The sequence below is a fragment of the Leopardus geoffroyi genome, chromosome C2, assembly GCF_018350155.1.
Source record: "Leopardus geoffroyi isolate Oge1 chromosome C2, O.geoffroyi_Oge1_pat1.0, whole genome shotgun sequence".
Lineage (NCBI taxonomy): Eukaryota > Metazoa > Chordata > Mammalia > Carnivora > Felidae > Leopardus > Leopardus geoffroyi.
This window is the reverse complement of record NC_059333.1, coordinates 112,139,151-112,154,037: the sequence shown is the minus strand read 5'-3', so window position 1 is coordinate 112,154,037 and position 14,887 is coordinate 112,139,151. Positions and strand designations below refer to the sequence as shown.

Sequence of the window (14,887 nt, the reverse complement as noted above, 5' to 3'; positions counted from 1 at the left end):
TTTCCATAGAATTAGAAACTTAGAATTTCATAGTAACAGTGTATTTATCACCTTGTTTGGGGAGCAGATTTTTAAGCATGATCACAGGAAAACACCTGTTTTGACACTCTGGGAAAGGTGCAAACATACGGGCAAACTCTGTCTAGGTGTAGAGTAAACAAGAGTGCTTTGGCTAGCATCCTGCAAGGAGCTGGGTCTAAATGGTCTGCTCCTGCTTCTGCTGCTGCTGCTGCTGCTAATACTGCTGGGAAGGAAAAGTGGCTGACCTGGCATATCCTTTACTCTTGGTGCTGCAGCAGTCACTCAGGAAATGTTGTTTAAGGGGAACCTTCTGGATCCTTTTCATGGCACCATGGCGAGAAGAAGCCGTATCTTATCTATTGAAGATAAAGCATGGAGTTGGCTAATGGATGCTGGTGAGTGAATAAGGCAAATGGGGAGCCAGTTCGCAAAGATCTCTTTTGGGAAGGGCTGATCTCTCGAGGACTGACATGGCGCCCATTGGAAAGTGGCCTCGGATAATCTGAACACCAGAATGTTGTTTTAGAGGGGAATCATAGTTCTACCACTGGTGACCTGATCTGTGACCTTATATCCATTCCATAAATGAAGTTCTTATTTGTTCCCAGCTTTACTACTTGAAGATACTAATCCTGAGGTTTGTTAGATACCTCTGTACATGGAACATGGTTTCCAGTGTAATTTCCACTATTTTATTTTTGCTCTTGTTTTTCTCTTGACCCACAGTGACTTAAAAAAAAAATGACTTTTTAGTATGTGAAAGCACGTTTTCCTCCTTTCAATTCTAAATGAGCACTTCCTTTTTTAACAGCAGTAGACTATAGAATTTTAACTTAAGAAATTATTTAGTATGCATAATTCTTGCCAGGAATATTCTTTTCAATTCAAGATAATTATGTAAGCAAATTAGTAAGATATTGGCTATATTAGTCAGATAGTTGCACAAGATTAGTCTTTAACATTGCTAATGTATCCATGTACCAATACAAGGTAGTTTCTTTGAGTAAGTTTCTCTGTTAGTAAAGTGATAATTTGAGTGAGGTATCTCACTTGTTCTCACTCTAAAATTTTCTTTTCCCATTTTGCCAAAAACTACTACATGACTTAAAATACATATATTTCTCTTCCATCTTATAATTTAGAACACACATGAATATATGCCAATTAATAGTTTACCTATGTCTTTCATTAAACAATCGGAAGATATAGAAAGTTTTCCAAAGGTGAAGGCCAAATTTTCCTAGAATAGTTAATCTATGTTTAATAGGTTTTCCATTAAAAAAAAAAGTAGACAGTTAAGTTTAGGAATTTATAGTAGCATTATAAAGGCTCTGACAAGCCATGTAGGAAGATAACTGTTTATTAAGAAATTTTCTTGATCACAGTCCTAAGTGCCCTCCTCCTGCCACATTTTTGATTAGTGCCTTTTCACATGTGGTACCACCATTCAGCCAATGAATCGTTATTGAGCACCTGCTGTGTTTCCAGGCTAACTAGGTACAGGGATACAATTGTGAGCACATTTGTCAAAAATTTCTCACCTTGTGATGCTTAACAGCAGGGAAAACACAGGTTTAGATGATTTGATCTTATTACTTTAGTAAGATACTTCAGTAGCAGTAGAATGTATCTTTTTAAATGGCTAGTACTGATTTTTCTATTTCCACTGAAAATAATCCTGACATACCATGTAATCTAAAGAGTTTTGCAAAAGAATTCATGTTGCCGTTTTGCATTTGGCAACATCTACTCGCTCACATTTTTTTGTTTTAGTTATTGTTGGCTAGATTGTTGAAACTGATTTTCATGAGTGGGGTTGACAACATAGGTCAGAAAAACAAACTGTAATTGATGTTTTATATTTATTCAAAGTCAGACTATACATTTTTTTTAAAGTCCACTTCCCTTTGGTTTCCACCATTATGGCTCACTCAGTCTTTCCTTATCCAAAGCTATCATACTGAAAATATTGTGTTTTAAAATATTAAGTTTTAGTTCACACCAACATCTAAACTTAGAGGCACTGTTTATACAATAAAAAATATTTTTAAGGGGAAATTCAGATTCTCCATCCTTTTCCCTCATAAATTCTCAATTCTCTCAAATTTAAAGTACTAGCTGCCTGGGCAGTACTTAGTATTATGTAGCCTAAGGATTATTTCATTTTATAAAAGTGGTGGACCCTTAGTGATGTAGGGGATGTAAGTAAATTTGCCCAATAAGAGCTGCTTTTATTATGTGTGTTATTAACTGTGTGTCTATATCTATATGGTGAGGCATGGAAATCAACCTTTCCTAAAACAGCATGATTTCAGCTACTTGATACCCAGGTAAAAGATTATTATTAATATTTTGGCTAACTTGAATTTAAAAACATATGTAAGTCAATATGTGAAGTCAAGAATTGCATACATGTAACCGCCATCAAGCAGCAGATTTTCTTCTTATTTAATTTGAAACAAGCATAAAACGGCACCCATGGTTAATTTGTTTCTAGTCTTGAAAAAATGATAGCTCCTAAATTAACCTGATTATTTTTATTTTGACACATATTAGGAATTATTAAAGTTCTGTCAGAGTTTATATTTCATTCCTTACTTGATTTTATCCAGCTCCTCAAAGCAGAATTGTCTTAGGGTCTGTCTCTTGTACCTTTTTGATATTTAATATTCAGTGGGCTCCTTTGGATGAGCTCCTGAGGGCTTGTGAATCATTGAAGAGCTGTGAAAAGTGGTTAACAAGCTAGAAGGAGCTCTCTGGAAAACAGAACATGATCAAGTCCAGCTTCTGGAGAGTCTTAGCGAGCGGTTTATGTGACCATGCATTAACACCTAGCACATTAATCACACTTTCCTGTCTTCCTCCTCTGCTTCCTCCCTCTTCTTCTGTGCCTTCTTCTTTTAATTTCTGAACACTCTGTGTCCACTTCTTTTTCTTCATATTCTTTTTCTCTCATCTCATTGAATTCCTCCTTCAGCCTTCCTCATCTCATCAGGATAGGAGGTGGTATATTTGATAAAGCATTTGTTGTTCTTATTTAAAAAGCAATTTCATTTCTCAAGTTAAAATCAAGTTCAGTTTAAACTTTGGTTACATTTTGTCCTCTGATAATGGACAGCTTTGCCTTTTAATTTCTGCTGCCTTGTGGATTAGCACCCTGTGATTTTTTGTATTTGTGAGTTTTCTTAATATGAATGTTAGAACGACAGGATTTAGGAATTTTATGTCACTTACTAGATTGTTAAGCTCAAACACAGTAGGCATACTGTAATATGTCTTCCTTACTTTTCTTTCTAGACTAGAGCTCCATATCTCCCCCTCAACTGTGTTTTTGGCTCTCTTATGGGATGCTAGAATGGCCTGTCTCCATGTATTTTGTTGCATTTCGCCATTGCTTCTTGTGTTCTGTCGGGGAATTTTGGTGATTCTTTTCAAGCGCTACCTGAGCTCTGTGCTAGTTGTTCCGTTCCCCCAGGGTCTTGTGCTGTGTGGTCATGTCTCCACTTCCTCCGCCCTGTCCATTGACAGAGCCTGGGTTCCCTGATGGCTGCCTCTATACCCTTGTGAGGGCGGGAGTATTCCTTCCCCTGCTGCTACAATTGAGCCCGTGCTGGGTACCACATTGCCCTCTACACTTGCTTTCAGTTGTTAAGGCTTCCCAAGCTTTGGCTGTGGCTCAGTGATCCTGCTGTCAAAACCCTGAAGCTTTTCTAGCATCGACACTCAGTGGTAGCAGCAGGTGTTGGGATTTCTCCAAGCCCCTAAGACCCTGGGAGCAAGAGAATGGCCGTTTGACATAGACCTCAGGACTTTTCAAAGCACCAAGAAACGTCTGCAGAAGATATGTAAAGGTAAGATTCTGATTTCTCTAGGAAGCTGTTCTTGAAGCTGAAAACCTACAGCCATGGATTTAATGTAGACTAAATAGCTAAAGAATATCCTTGGGGAACTCTGTGCTTGATGATAGAGCCAGAATATGAGTCTTCGGTTGGGTAACTACGTATTAAAATGCCTCTTTTGGGAATTTGGTATGATAGCATTTCTAATCTATTTTATTTATATTAAACTTGGCATTGAATAGACTAAAATGTTTTTTTCCATTCTTTGAATTGGAATCTATGAAGCACTCTTTTCTCTTTCACAATCTACATTGTGTATTCAGTAAGAGAAATCTTGAGAATTAAAACAGTTAAAACAGTAAAAAATAAAGTAGAAGTTATTTGTTTCCAAATGCCTGTATTTTGTTTACTTCTGTTAATGTTTAAAACTAGAAATATTAAATTACTATTTCCTTAATTTCTTTACACTCAAATTTCTAAAGCCATAATTAATTCAAAAGGAATGGGAAGAGGTGTTCAGATCGCGGTACTTCAAGGGTACAATATTGTCCTTTGTCAAACATTACTGCTTAGCATTCTAAATGTAGCATTTCCTCTTCTTTTAGGCTTGATTTTCAGTTTTTTAAAGGGGAATCATTCCCCGCCCCTAATTTTTGGGAAAAAAAAATCACTCCATATGGGTGTAAATAACCTGGATGAAGGGGGGGAGGGCAGGGGGAGAGGGAGAGAAAGATCAGCAGCATCTTGGCGTGAACAGCACAGTCACCTATTTCTTCAGCATTATTTACAACTTTTATTCTTTGTCCTGCCTCCATTCATAAGCAGTAATCTGTGAAGTGATATTAAGACAGCTCTTCTAGTATGAGATCCTCAGTGGCCTTACTTTTCATTCATCTCTTTTTTGTCCGTTGTTTTCTTTTCAATGTGGACTCAATCTGTTAATTGATGCCCTGTAGTTGGAATCAAGGCTATTAGCTGTCACACTGAAACTCTTCATCTCAATAACTGAATGTGTAACTGAGGTTTTAAAAATAAAAAAGAGTATTTACTAATAGCCATACAAACTGAAGCAAGGTTTCTCTTTGATAGTGCCTATTTAGAATGCTTGTTTTTTTAAAACTAAAAGATGTTCAACAAAATATTTTATTTACACTTGAAAATAACCCAGTTTTATTTCCTCGAGACCTCAAAAGTATAAGTGAATGGAACGTCTTGAAGTCTTTCTGGTGCGTTAAATCGGGTAATTGATTTCATGTGTAAAAACAGAAGAGGACAGTTGTAATGCTTTAATTCTTAACATTTATAATGAGTTTATAGTTTTTGAAAATATAAGGCACAGTCTCAAGCCGGGAGGTTGCATTATTCTCAGGTTGGCTTCTGAAGTACATTTTCTGAAGTACAATTCTGAAGTACATTTTCCTTTTTCTATTTATTTAGAATTCTTATAATCTTCTAGGACAAGAATTGAAACAATGTATGTACTTAATTATCATTATATACTATGTTATAGATTGTATTATAGATTATATTAAATATTAAATTATTAGTACATAAAATGTTATTTATAATGTTTAATAAATAAAATAGTATTTATAATATTTAATAATAAATAAAATATTATCATTAAATATTAAATATTAAGATAGAGTGAGTGAAATTATTGTAGACATTTATAAAATTACTTTAAAACTTTAAAAATACTTAAAATATTTTGAACGGAACATAATGAGTTAGTGGTATTCACTACATTTAATGTTTAATGGACAAACTAACTTCACATAAGCTGAACTCAGTACAGTAAGACCTAAGTGATTTCTTTTTTAGGATGTACAGAAAAGGCACATCATATAAAGTATTGGTGCCATACAAAGATCTTAGCAACTACCTGAATAGAAAAATCTTTTGAATAAATAATAGGATGACTCTTTTGCAGATGAGGGAACAGAGGGCTGATAATTCACAATTTTTAAGCCTAGAGCCAAGACCAGAATACAAATCACTGAATTCTAACCCAGAGCACTTGACTCTAGGCAGTGCTATTTACTGAAGTTGCCTTACATTTCAGCCTGCCAGTGTTTGCAGAGCAAAGAATGGAGTCTAGGAGTTAAAGTGATTTTCCTCAGTATCAAGTGTGTCTGATCACGGCTGATAAATGTGAGCTCACTTCTGCAGTGTAGCCTGATTGTGGCCTTTCGAATTTCCTTTTTATTTCTGCCTCGTGTAATGTGGCTTGCCTTACTTATATTAGGATTTTCAAAAGTACAGTGCAAGAATCATTAAAATATTTTTGTTCGGATGGACTATTAAACTTCTGGCATGCCATTTATTTCAGTGTGTGATCCTATAAATTTGGCAGTTTTCTGAAAATTTAAGTTCTTAAAATCGAAAAGATTACACCTATGTGTGTGTGTGTATGTATGTGGCAGTTCATTTTCTGTTTCTAAGCAGAAAATTTTTAATTGACTTCCACTATTTCCAAAGTTGAAAAATTCCTCAGCTTGCATCTTTAAAGGTATCTGTTTATGTGTGATATCATAAAAGTGAATGGGTGCACATTCTCTGTGCTATAATAATTATATGTAAGTGAAATTATTTGACATGTTTGTTAATTTAAATGCTTTCTGGTTGCCTGACTTAGAATTATTACCTCAAAATCCAAATTCTCCCTGACTTTACTGAATATCTATCATCATTTAATGGGGCCATGCCCAGGCTCCCTTTATGCGATTTTTTGGGAGGTGTAACTATAATCCATTCCCCTTAAATGGTGCCCAAGATGGACTTAAGGCCCAATATGGATGGACCTGAGAGTAAAATGTGTGCAAAACTAAGAATGAAAACTCTGAATGCTCTTTTTAGGGAGTTCAGTTTGAAAACTAGCTGGAGTACTTTTGGAATAGAGATTTATAACACTTATTTTGGAAAAGATGTGAAGTACTTACTGAAAGTTTAGTCTTGAAGTCTTAGGCCAGTTCTCAAAATAAGGTTCTTAACCCCAGTCATAATGATCCCTGAGTATTTCTGCCATCACTCACCTCATAAGACTGGTACCTCTCAATTTCCACTGTTCGCTCTTTCCTGTGTATTCTTTATCCTTCCTTGGAGAGAATGAGAACCATCTGGACTGGTGGACAATGAGCACAGGTCCTTACTAGTTGTAACACCTGGCCGTAAGTGCTAGTTCCCAAATTCAGTCCTAACCTTTCCATGGCATAGTGCCATCAAGATGGTTCTGCCTAAGCCTCCTTCCACTGCAGTCTGTTTACTCCTTGGCTATTGGACCTTGGAAAGGCTACTTTGTCAGTTGTAGTCTTACCCACTCTAAAATATGAAGAATATAATCTCTTGGTCAGGATTTTTATGAAGATTTAATTTAATTTAATGAGAAAGTGTATGCCAAGCACTTAGCACAGTGGCTAGCATGTAGAAAACAACCAATAAATTGTTGTTGTTATGTAATTTTCCCAAGATTTTATAACTAGAAAGTGATTCAGACCCAAGTCTGTCTGATGGGAAAACCAAATGAAACAGGAATACATACACTCTTTCCATAAGCAATAGCATCAAGAACCACAAAGCAAAAACTCATGCTTGTCTCTGAACTCTGACACTGCTTCTCATACCTACTCATATGACCTACTCATACCTTTTATGATGCATAAATCATGATGTCATGTATGCTGATGAGGAAAGTTGCATAGTTCAGTGGTTTAGAGAAAACTCTAGGAGTAAGTCTTCCAAGGATTAGAATTTCAGCCCTGCCTCATAGGAACTGTGTGGTATTAAGTAAATTGCATACCTCTCTAGGGTTCTTTGTGTATGAATCACATAATAGTGTCTATTATATCGCATTATTGTAGACAGTAAGTGATAGAAATTAAAGAGCACCTCCAATAAGTGACTTTTATTATAATTGACAGAGATGTAAATGTTTCTTTAAAAACAATAGCATGTCCACAAAATGAAATGAATGGTTTGTGAAAATCAGAACCCCATAAAATGTTAAAAATGGATAGTATCTCGGTGATTAGATGACTTTCCATTCTCCAAGAATCCATATGCTTTCCTTGTCAAAGCCATTTTCCCAGTGGCAGACCAGTGCAGAAAGGGGGAGAAGGCATCAAAGGTCAGAATTGACCCAAATATAGAGTGGTTGTACCATCCAGAAGGTGGGTGAACTCTCCATCTGGGTTGACGTCAGTGAGTGGCATCAGAGTAACCAGGTGATGACAATAGTCCTGGTTAAGCAGAGGTGGTGGGATTGTTTTCTTTCTTTTTTGAAGCAGAACCCAGACCAGCAGCTGGGGCTCAATTCTGGGGAGAGTGAGTTAACCTGGGCTAAGCTGAGTATCACGGGTTAGCCTTGAATGCTAGTAAGACCAGGGACTTTCCTTCCTAAATTCTCAAACTTCTTGAAGTCAGAGATGTTCATCTTAGTTGTTGGCAGTGCCTCACATAGGGTGTAGGAAACAGTGGGCACTTGATACATGCTTGATAATGAAAAAAGGAAGAACTCATTTAAGGGTATCATGGCCAACCAAGGGATTGGAAAGCAGGGCTACAGTGCAGGAAGAACAGGATGCCTTGGGGCTCCCTCTGGGACAGAGGGAAGAGTTGAGGCAGATCTAGGGGTGGGCCAGGGAGCTGAATGTACATAGTCTTTGTAATGACTGGTTTAGGGACATGGCAGAATTGAAACTGTCAGTGTAGTCTGATTAATTGATGTAGGCATAAAGTATTCCAAGTTTTTAAAACTTTTCAGGCAGAGGACCTAGAGTTTAAAGAATCAAAATCTATTAGAATCCATTTACATTGGTTTCTCATGCAGTTAAAAATGATGTTTCTGGCTTTAAAAATTCAACTTTGGTGCCAGAGAATTGAGGAAAAATGTATCTGTAAATAACATCGTTGATATATATATAAAACCTTATATTAGGAAATTATCAAAATATGGTTTTCCATATGTCATATTGTAAAGTTGTAATTTGTAGTACATGGTCAGAAAACGAGTTTATGCATATGATGTGGGAAGTCAGTATCATTCTAAAAGCTGAAATATTTGTGGGGGACGATGGGTAAAACTTTGAGGCCTTTTCGTTACAAATTTTTGCTACTCTTTTGATGCGTATTCCCTAAAATAATAAGATGAACATATCTTTCGATCAAAGTCTATATTAAAAACACAAAACTTACTAAAAAAATTAGCTATGCTTATTGTTACACCTAACCATTTTTGTTAAAATTTAAGTTGCCCTAAAGGTTTTTTTAGATAATCCAAATAAGAATTCCAATTACTTTGCATAGTGTATGGCCGGATACATTAGCTCCTTGTCTTTAAGGACAAGGATATTGTGTGCTGGCACCTGAAAGATAGCTGTTTGGTAAACCTCAAGTGAGCAGGGTGCCCGGGTGGCTCAGTAGGTTGTGTCAGACTCTTGATCTCAGCTCAGGTCTTGATCTCAGGGTTGTGAGTTCAAGCCCCGTGTTGGGCTCCTTGCTGGTGTGAAGCCTAAAACAAAACAAAATAAAACAAAGTGACAAAACTCCTAAGTGGGAGTTAACATCACACCACATGTTTCCATGAGCATTTGTGTCTCCTTAATTTGAAAAAGACCATATGCTACAGTCGTGCTTCTCTAACATTAAGATAGTGGGGAGCCGTCCCTGGTATCTCAAGAACGGACTCTTAAATCAAGTGCTAAGTCATTACATTTTAAAACATTTTTGCTTGGCAAAGTACTCATTGATACGAAGCTAAACCAAAAATGGAGTACACAATGGCAAAATCACACTGACATACATCGTGTATTTTATAGGAAGCGGGGTCTTTCTGTGTGTTTCTTTTCCAGTGTGTCTGTAAACTTGCCCTCTCCCTCTTGTTCTCCCTCCCTTCCCGCTCTCTGCGCGCGCGCGCACACACACACACACACACACACACACACACACACACACACACGTAGAGATGGAAATGCACACACACAGGCTTTTGCTTTTACCATAAAGGATTTACACCAGAACCAGGAATTGGATGATATTAACTCCCTATAATCCTTTCTAATCAGTTGCTTTTACGGCTTTGTGTCCCTGAGTTATATGGTGGGTCTAGCATACTTTGTGTGTGTGAAAAACTGTGGCAGGTGCTTTTATTTTCTTTTCCTGGTATTTCCTGATGCCTGATTTTAGTTTATTTCGGCAATTCATCATGTGAGTTTTGATTAGGTAATAAGCTAGAGACATTATTGAAGCAGTATGTATTAACCAGCAAAAATTCAACTCCCCATAAAGTGCTGTACACATGAAATAACTTAGATACTTGAATACCAGTTTTTCTTCTCCTCAGCCTTGCCCCGGATATGCTCTTGGCAGTTTTAATCTGTTCTGTTTTACCCTTTTAAAAACATAAAAGGCAGTGGTACAAATAAAATCCGTGCAATCTCTCCCTGAGGAGAATTTTGTCATTGGAAATAACGGTGTCAGCGCTAATAAGAGAGAAAATGTTCTAAATAAAGTGAGTGGTGTTTATTCATTGTCACCATTCTTGATTAACCGTCTGGAAACCTCGCATCTAGCAATTATCACAATAGTTAAGGTAAACTCTGTTTTAGACCCCACACCAAATATTTAAACAAAATGACTTTAAGACTGTAAGTAATCCAAATTTTACCTTTAGAGTCCAGGATTGAGGAATTGAACTTATACTTTCTTTTATGGTAATTTTAGTTTTGAAACTGTGCTGATAAATTTGCAAACAAAAATTTAATAAACTCTCAGATGACAAAGGAGTACCTACCTAATTGTACCATATTAAGATTGCTGCATGCGGCGCCTGGGTGGACTCTGTTGGTTCAGGGTCCAATTTCAGCTCAGGCCATGGTCTCACGGTTCAGGAGTTTGAGCCCCACATTGGGCTGTGTGCTGTCAGCACGGAGCCTGCTTCAGATCCTCTGTTTACATCTCTCTCTGGCCCTCCCCTTCTTGCTCTCTCTCTCTCTCTCTCTCTCTCTCTCTCTCTCAAATAATAAACATTAAAAAAAAGTTAAAAAAAAATAAGATTGCGACAAGGAAGTAGAGCCCTTTAAAAAGGACATCTCAACTCAGAGGAAACTTTGATTTTTAGGTTCATTAAAGAACCAGGATTGTTTTTGAAGTACCTTCAGTGGATTGAAAAGTAACAGATTGAAAGTAAATTATTTAAAAAATACTGATTGAATTGATACTTTAGTAACAGAACCTCAAATGGAGTTAAAATTATCGTTTAATTTTAAGTAATAATGTTCCATTTCAGAACATTATTTTAAAGTTAGATTTCATTTTTAAGGCCTCCAACTGGGCCATTTTTCTACCTATCACTCAAATCCACCAATTCTTAGGGAATCAGGTCAGTTTCTACTTAAGGTTTGTAATGTTCAGGGCACTTTGGATGGGAGTCAGGAGCTTTACAAGAGTAAAGATGACGTAAGAAGGCTGTGGACCAGGCGCTGGACTTTGACTTGGTTTAGTATCCTGAAACAGGTCTGCATGGAGTGCCCTTCGTACTCTGTGTGTCCTCTGTCCTCCAGACCATGCCCACCATTCTGCCCCCCTGGACCGAATGATATCTAATGGAGATAATGCACAGCACAGCATGGTTTGTAAACTCTGCTTCTTCTTGTTTGTGAAGTAATTCATTTATCCAGAAAGTACTATAAATCCAAGTTTAAAACTGTGAAAAGTAGGTGTTTTCCAGAATCCTGCCCACCGATCACACACTTCTGTAGGGCTTTCACGAACACTAAAATGGCAAGTAAAATTGTTGTTTCTATAGTATAACAATTGTATAAACTTTAATCTACTTAAAAGAATAGTGGGGTTGAGGGGAGTGGTGGGGAAGAGTCCAAACTCTACTTTTCCTCCCAGGTAATCATAAATTATAAAAGTCAAGGTCATATTTAAAATTTATTCTATAATTTTGAGACTGCTTTCAGTTGCCCCAAATGATTTTCCAAGAGAGAAAGCACATGTAATGGGAAGAAAGGAAAGGTACAGAAAACAAGCACCTTCCCCTGAGGAGAAAATGTATTTTCAACACTAGAGAATATACAATTTGCTGTATCAACAAAGTATAGTATTTCACCAAACAGCTGGATAAGCCAATGTGTATTTATTGAATAAATGAGTGTTGGTGAAAATCAAAGAGCGAGTGGATGAATGAATGCATAGGCTTATTGGTAACACATTCTTCCGATTTATTATTTTTAGGGAAAAATACTTTTTTGAAATACTACAAAGAATCCATTGACAGCAACTGGGTGAAATTCCTCATTTTCTTTTGTGGTAACAGCCAGTTGTTACAGGAGCATGAGAACTTTCTAGGTTATAAGATACTGTTTTTGTAGTTTGAATTACCCTACATTTATAGAGCTTTGGGGAATCAGTAGATGAGAAAACACAAATCATAAGCAAAAGGGCAGTTAGTACTCTTCTAAAAATAAACATTGATCCGTGTAATCGCATTCTAAATAAAATAAATAGAAACGGATTAAGAAAATTATAGTGGCTTCGAAGAATTTAGTGTGTTTTCTATCCCTATTTTCATTTGGATTTTATGGCAATTGTTCTTAAAGGAGCACACACTACATATTTTGAACCCTTCAGCCAGCAGCAGCAACACCCAGAAGTATATTGGGCGTCTTTGCTGTATTAAAAAAGCTCTGCACTTGACATTGTTGTGGCAGATTTTTAACTGCTGGAGAAAAAGTTTAAGGGAACAGATTAAATATCAGCATGGAAATGAGGCTTTTTGGAAATCTTGGGACATTATGGAGAACATAATACACCTTACTACAGCCTGGTGACAGAAAGAGGGGTTACAGAAATAAGCTGGGGTGGGAATTTGAAGAAAAAGGAAGAGCCTTCGCTGACAGAGAAGCAAGCTCACATCAGCCCAAGTACTGGCTATCATGCCCTCTCGTGGGGCTCATTCCCCAGGAATGTATCCCTTGTGCTAAATAGAGTACTTATGTAAACAGACACTGCAGGCTTTTGAAAATACTCCAATAACAGTTCTTCAGGGCTTGCTATCTAATTATTGCTAGCTGTTGCATTTACTTGTCTTGGTACTAATTTATAGAGCTAGTTTTTGACTTGAGTTACCTACAGTGTCTTGTTTCATAATTTGGAAAAGTACACAGGCACTATTTTAAGAAAAATGCAAACATCAGTGGCTTTGTTAAGTGAGTCAAACAACTGGCAACTTGTTTCTTATTGTTTTGTAAGTGAACCGCTGAATGTAATGTTATATCTGTGGCATGTTAAGAAATGAAAAGAAAAAGAATGGACACTTGCACGTCTGAATGAACAGCTTATCAAAACACTGGCTTTCGATTTTTATCTGAGCTTGCCTCTAGAAAGTTTTTACTATTGCTACAAAGCCTAGAGGCAATTACTGGACTAGAAAAGCTGAATATTGTTTCTGACTAATCTGTTAGTCAGCCTAATAATAGGAAATTATTCAGTTCCTATTTCATAGTAGCCCATCTTGAACAATAAAATCATATAGCCCACTCAAAGATATTTCAGGAAAATTGATGTGATGCTTTGAAAAAAAAATAGTACTTAAAAAGTGTGCACCGTATGGGGCGCCTGGGTGGCTCAGTCAATTAAGGGTCCGACTTCGGCTCAGGTCATGATCTCATGGCTCGTGGGTTTGAGCCCCGCGTTGGGCTCGGTGCTTACAGCTCAGAGCCTGGAGTGTGCTTCAGATCTGTGTCTCCTTCTCTCTCTGCCCCTCCCCCACTCATGCTCTGTCTCTCTCTCTCTCTCTCTCTCTCTCTCTCTCAGAAGTAAATAAACATTAAAAATTTAAAAAAGGAGATGTGTGCACTGTAAATGTTTTGTACTGTGCTGTTTTATCCCTCATTTATCAACAGGAAAGCTAGAGAAGTTTGCTGAAAATGACTTTGAGGTTCATAGTTTGGATAATCAGGGAGGGGGCATTGCCATTTGCTAACGTTTGACGTGTTCTCTCTCTTTGGAGAAGGAATAAGCAGGGAGCAGATAACGGATTTGGTTGGGTAGTTGAATTTACAAAAAAGCATCTGAAAGCCATTCCCTCAGCACTGTTAGTGCTGTGTTGTAAGATAGTGCTGTGTTATATTCAGAGAGACAATGGACAGAGAAGAAAGGATGCAATGATAAATTCTAGTGCATCTCTCTATAATCAGCAGGCAGAAAAGAGACAAGTCAAAGAAAGCGACAGGGCACAAGAAGGGCAAAAGAGAAGAGAAGGAAATAGTTAATGCTGCAGATGCTACAGAGGGGACAAGAAACCAGAAATGATACGCTGACTGGCAGTGAAGAGGACAGCAGTAACCTTTGAGAAAGCAATTTGAGTAGAATTGGAAGGGAGAAGGTAGAGTCCTCAGTGCAAACCAGATTCCAAGAAGATGAGTCACTCGTAAGTTGGAAGACACGCATGAGGACTCAACAAGTTTAGACAACTCTATAACGAAATTCAGTAACACAAAGAAGAGAAGTTGGTGTCAGGGAATTCAGCAGAGAAGAGAGGGTTGTTATAGAAGACTAGAGGTGTTCTTCCAATGGAACCATGTTTTGTCCCACTAAAGGAAGGTGCAGGAGTCATTGGAGAGGAAAGGAATGAAGGTTCCTTAAAGTAGGGATAATGGAGGGTACCCTATGTCAGAGACGTTGAGAAGGGGTCAAAAAAGTGGGTAGAGATGCTGACTTGAGGAAGATGAACCAAACACTTCCTTTGGTCACATTGAAGAAGGTCCTCCCCTGTGCCTTCAGTCCATCTTGTTGGCTGTGTGGGTGGCTCACTGCCTTGTGTCTGCACTCTTTTGTATATTGCTTTTTAAATTCATTAGTTTAACTTTACTTCCCCTATAGTCCCACCTTGACTGTGTGTTTGGTGAGGGTGGGAACATGTTTTATTCATGTATAAGTAAGCATATATGTTGCTTACTTAATGTGACCCCATTCCATGTGATCCCCTAATGTGTTTCAGTAACCCCACCAACCCGTGCTAT

At 37.4% G+C, this 14,887-nt stretch overlaps 1 protein-coding gene across 25 annotated transcripts in view; it reads left to right on the top strand.

Moving 5' to 3' along the window:
- MBNL1 (muscleblind like splicing regulator 1) overlaps positions 1–14,887 on the top strand; it is a 205,540-nt gene that overhangs the window by 90,297 nt on the left and 100,356 nt on the right. For 7 of the 25 annotated variants that reach the window (XM_045503233.1, XM_045503227.1, XM_045503232.1 and 4 more), the window contains exon 2: positions 297–416. The exons of 17 other annotated variants lie outside the window; for them this stretch is intronic. In XM_045503233.1, coding sequence (XP_045359189.1) covers positions 411–416 — 6 coding nt within the window. In that variant the 5' untranslated portion in view covers positions 297–410. Of the gene's footprint in view, positions 1–296; positions 417–3,666; positions 3,873–14,887 lie in introns of those variants that run through there. One more of the 25 variants, XM_045503228.1, reaches the window with a different exon arrangement.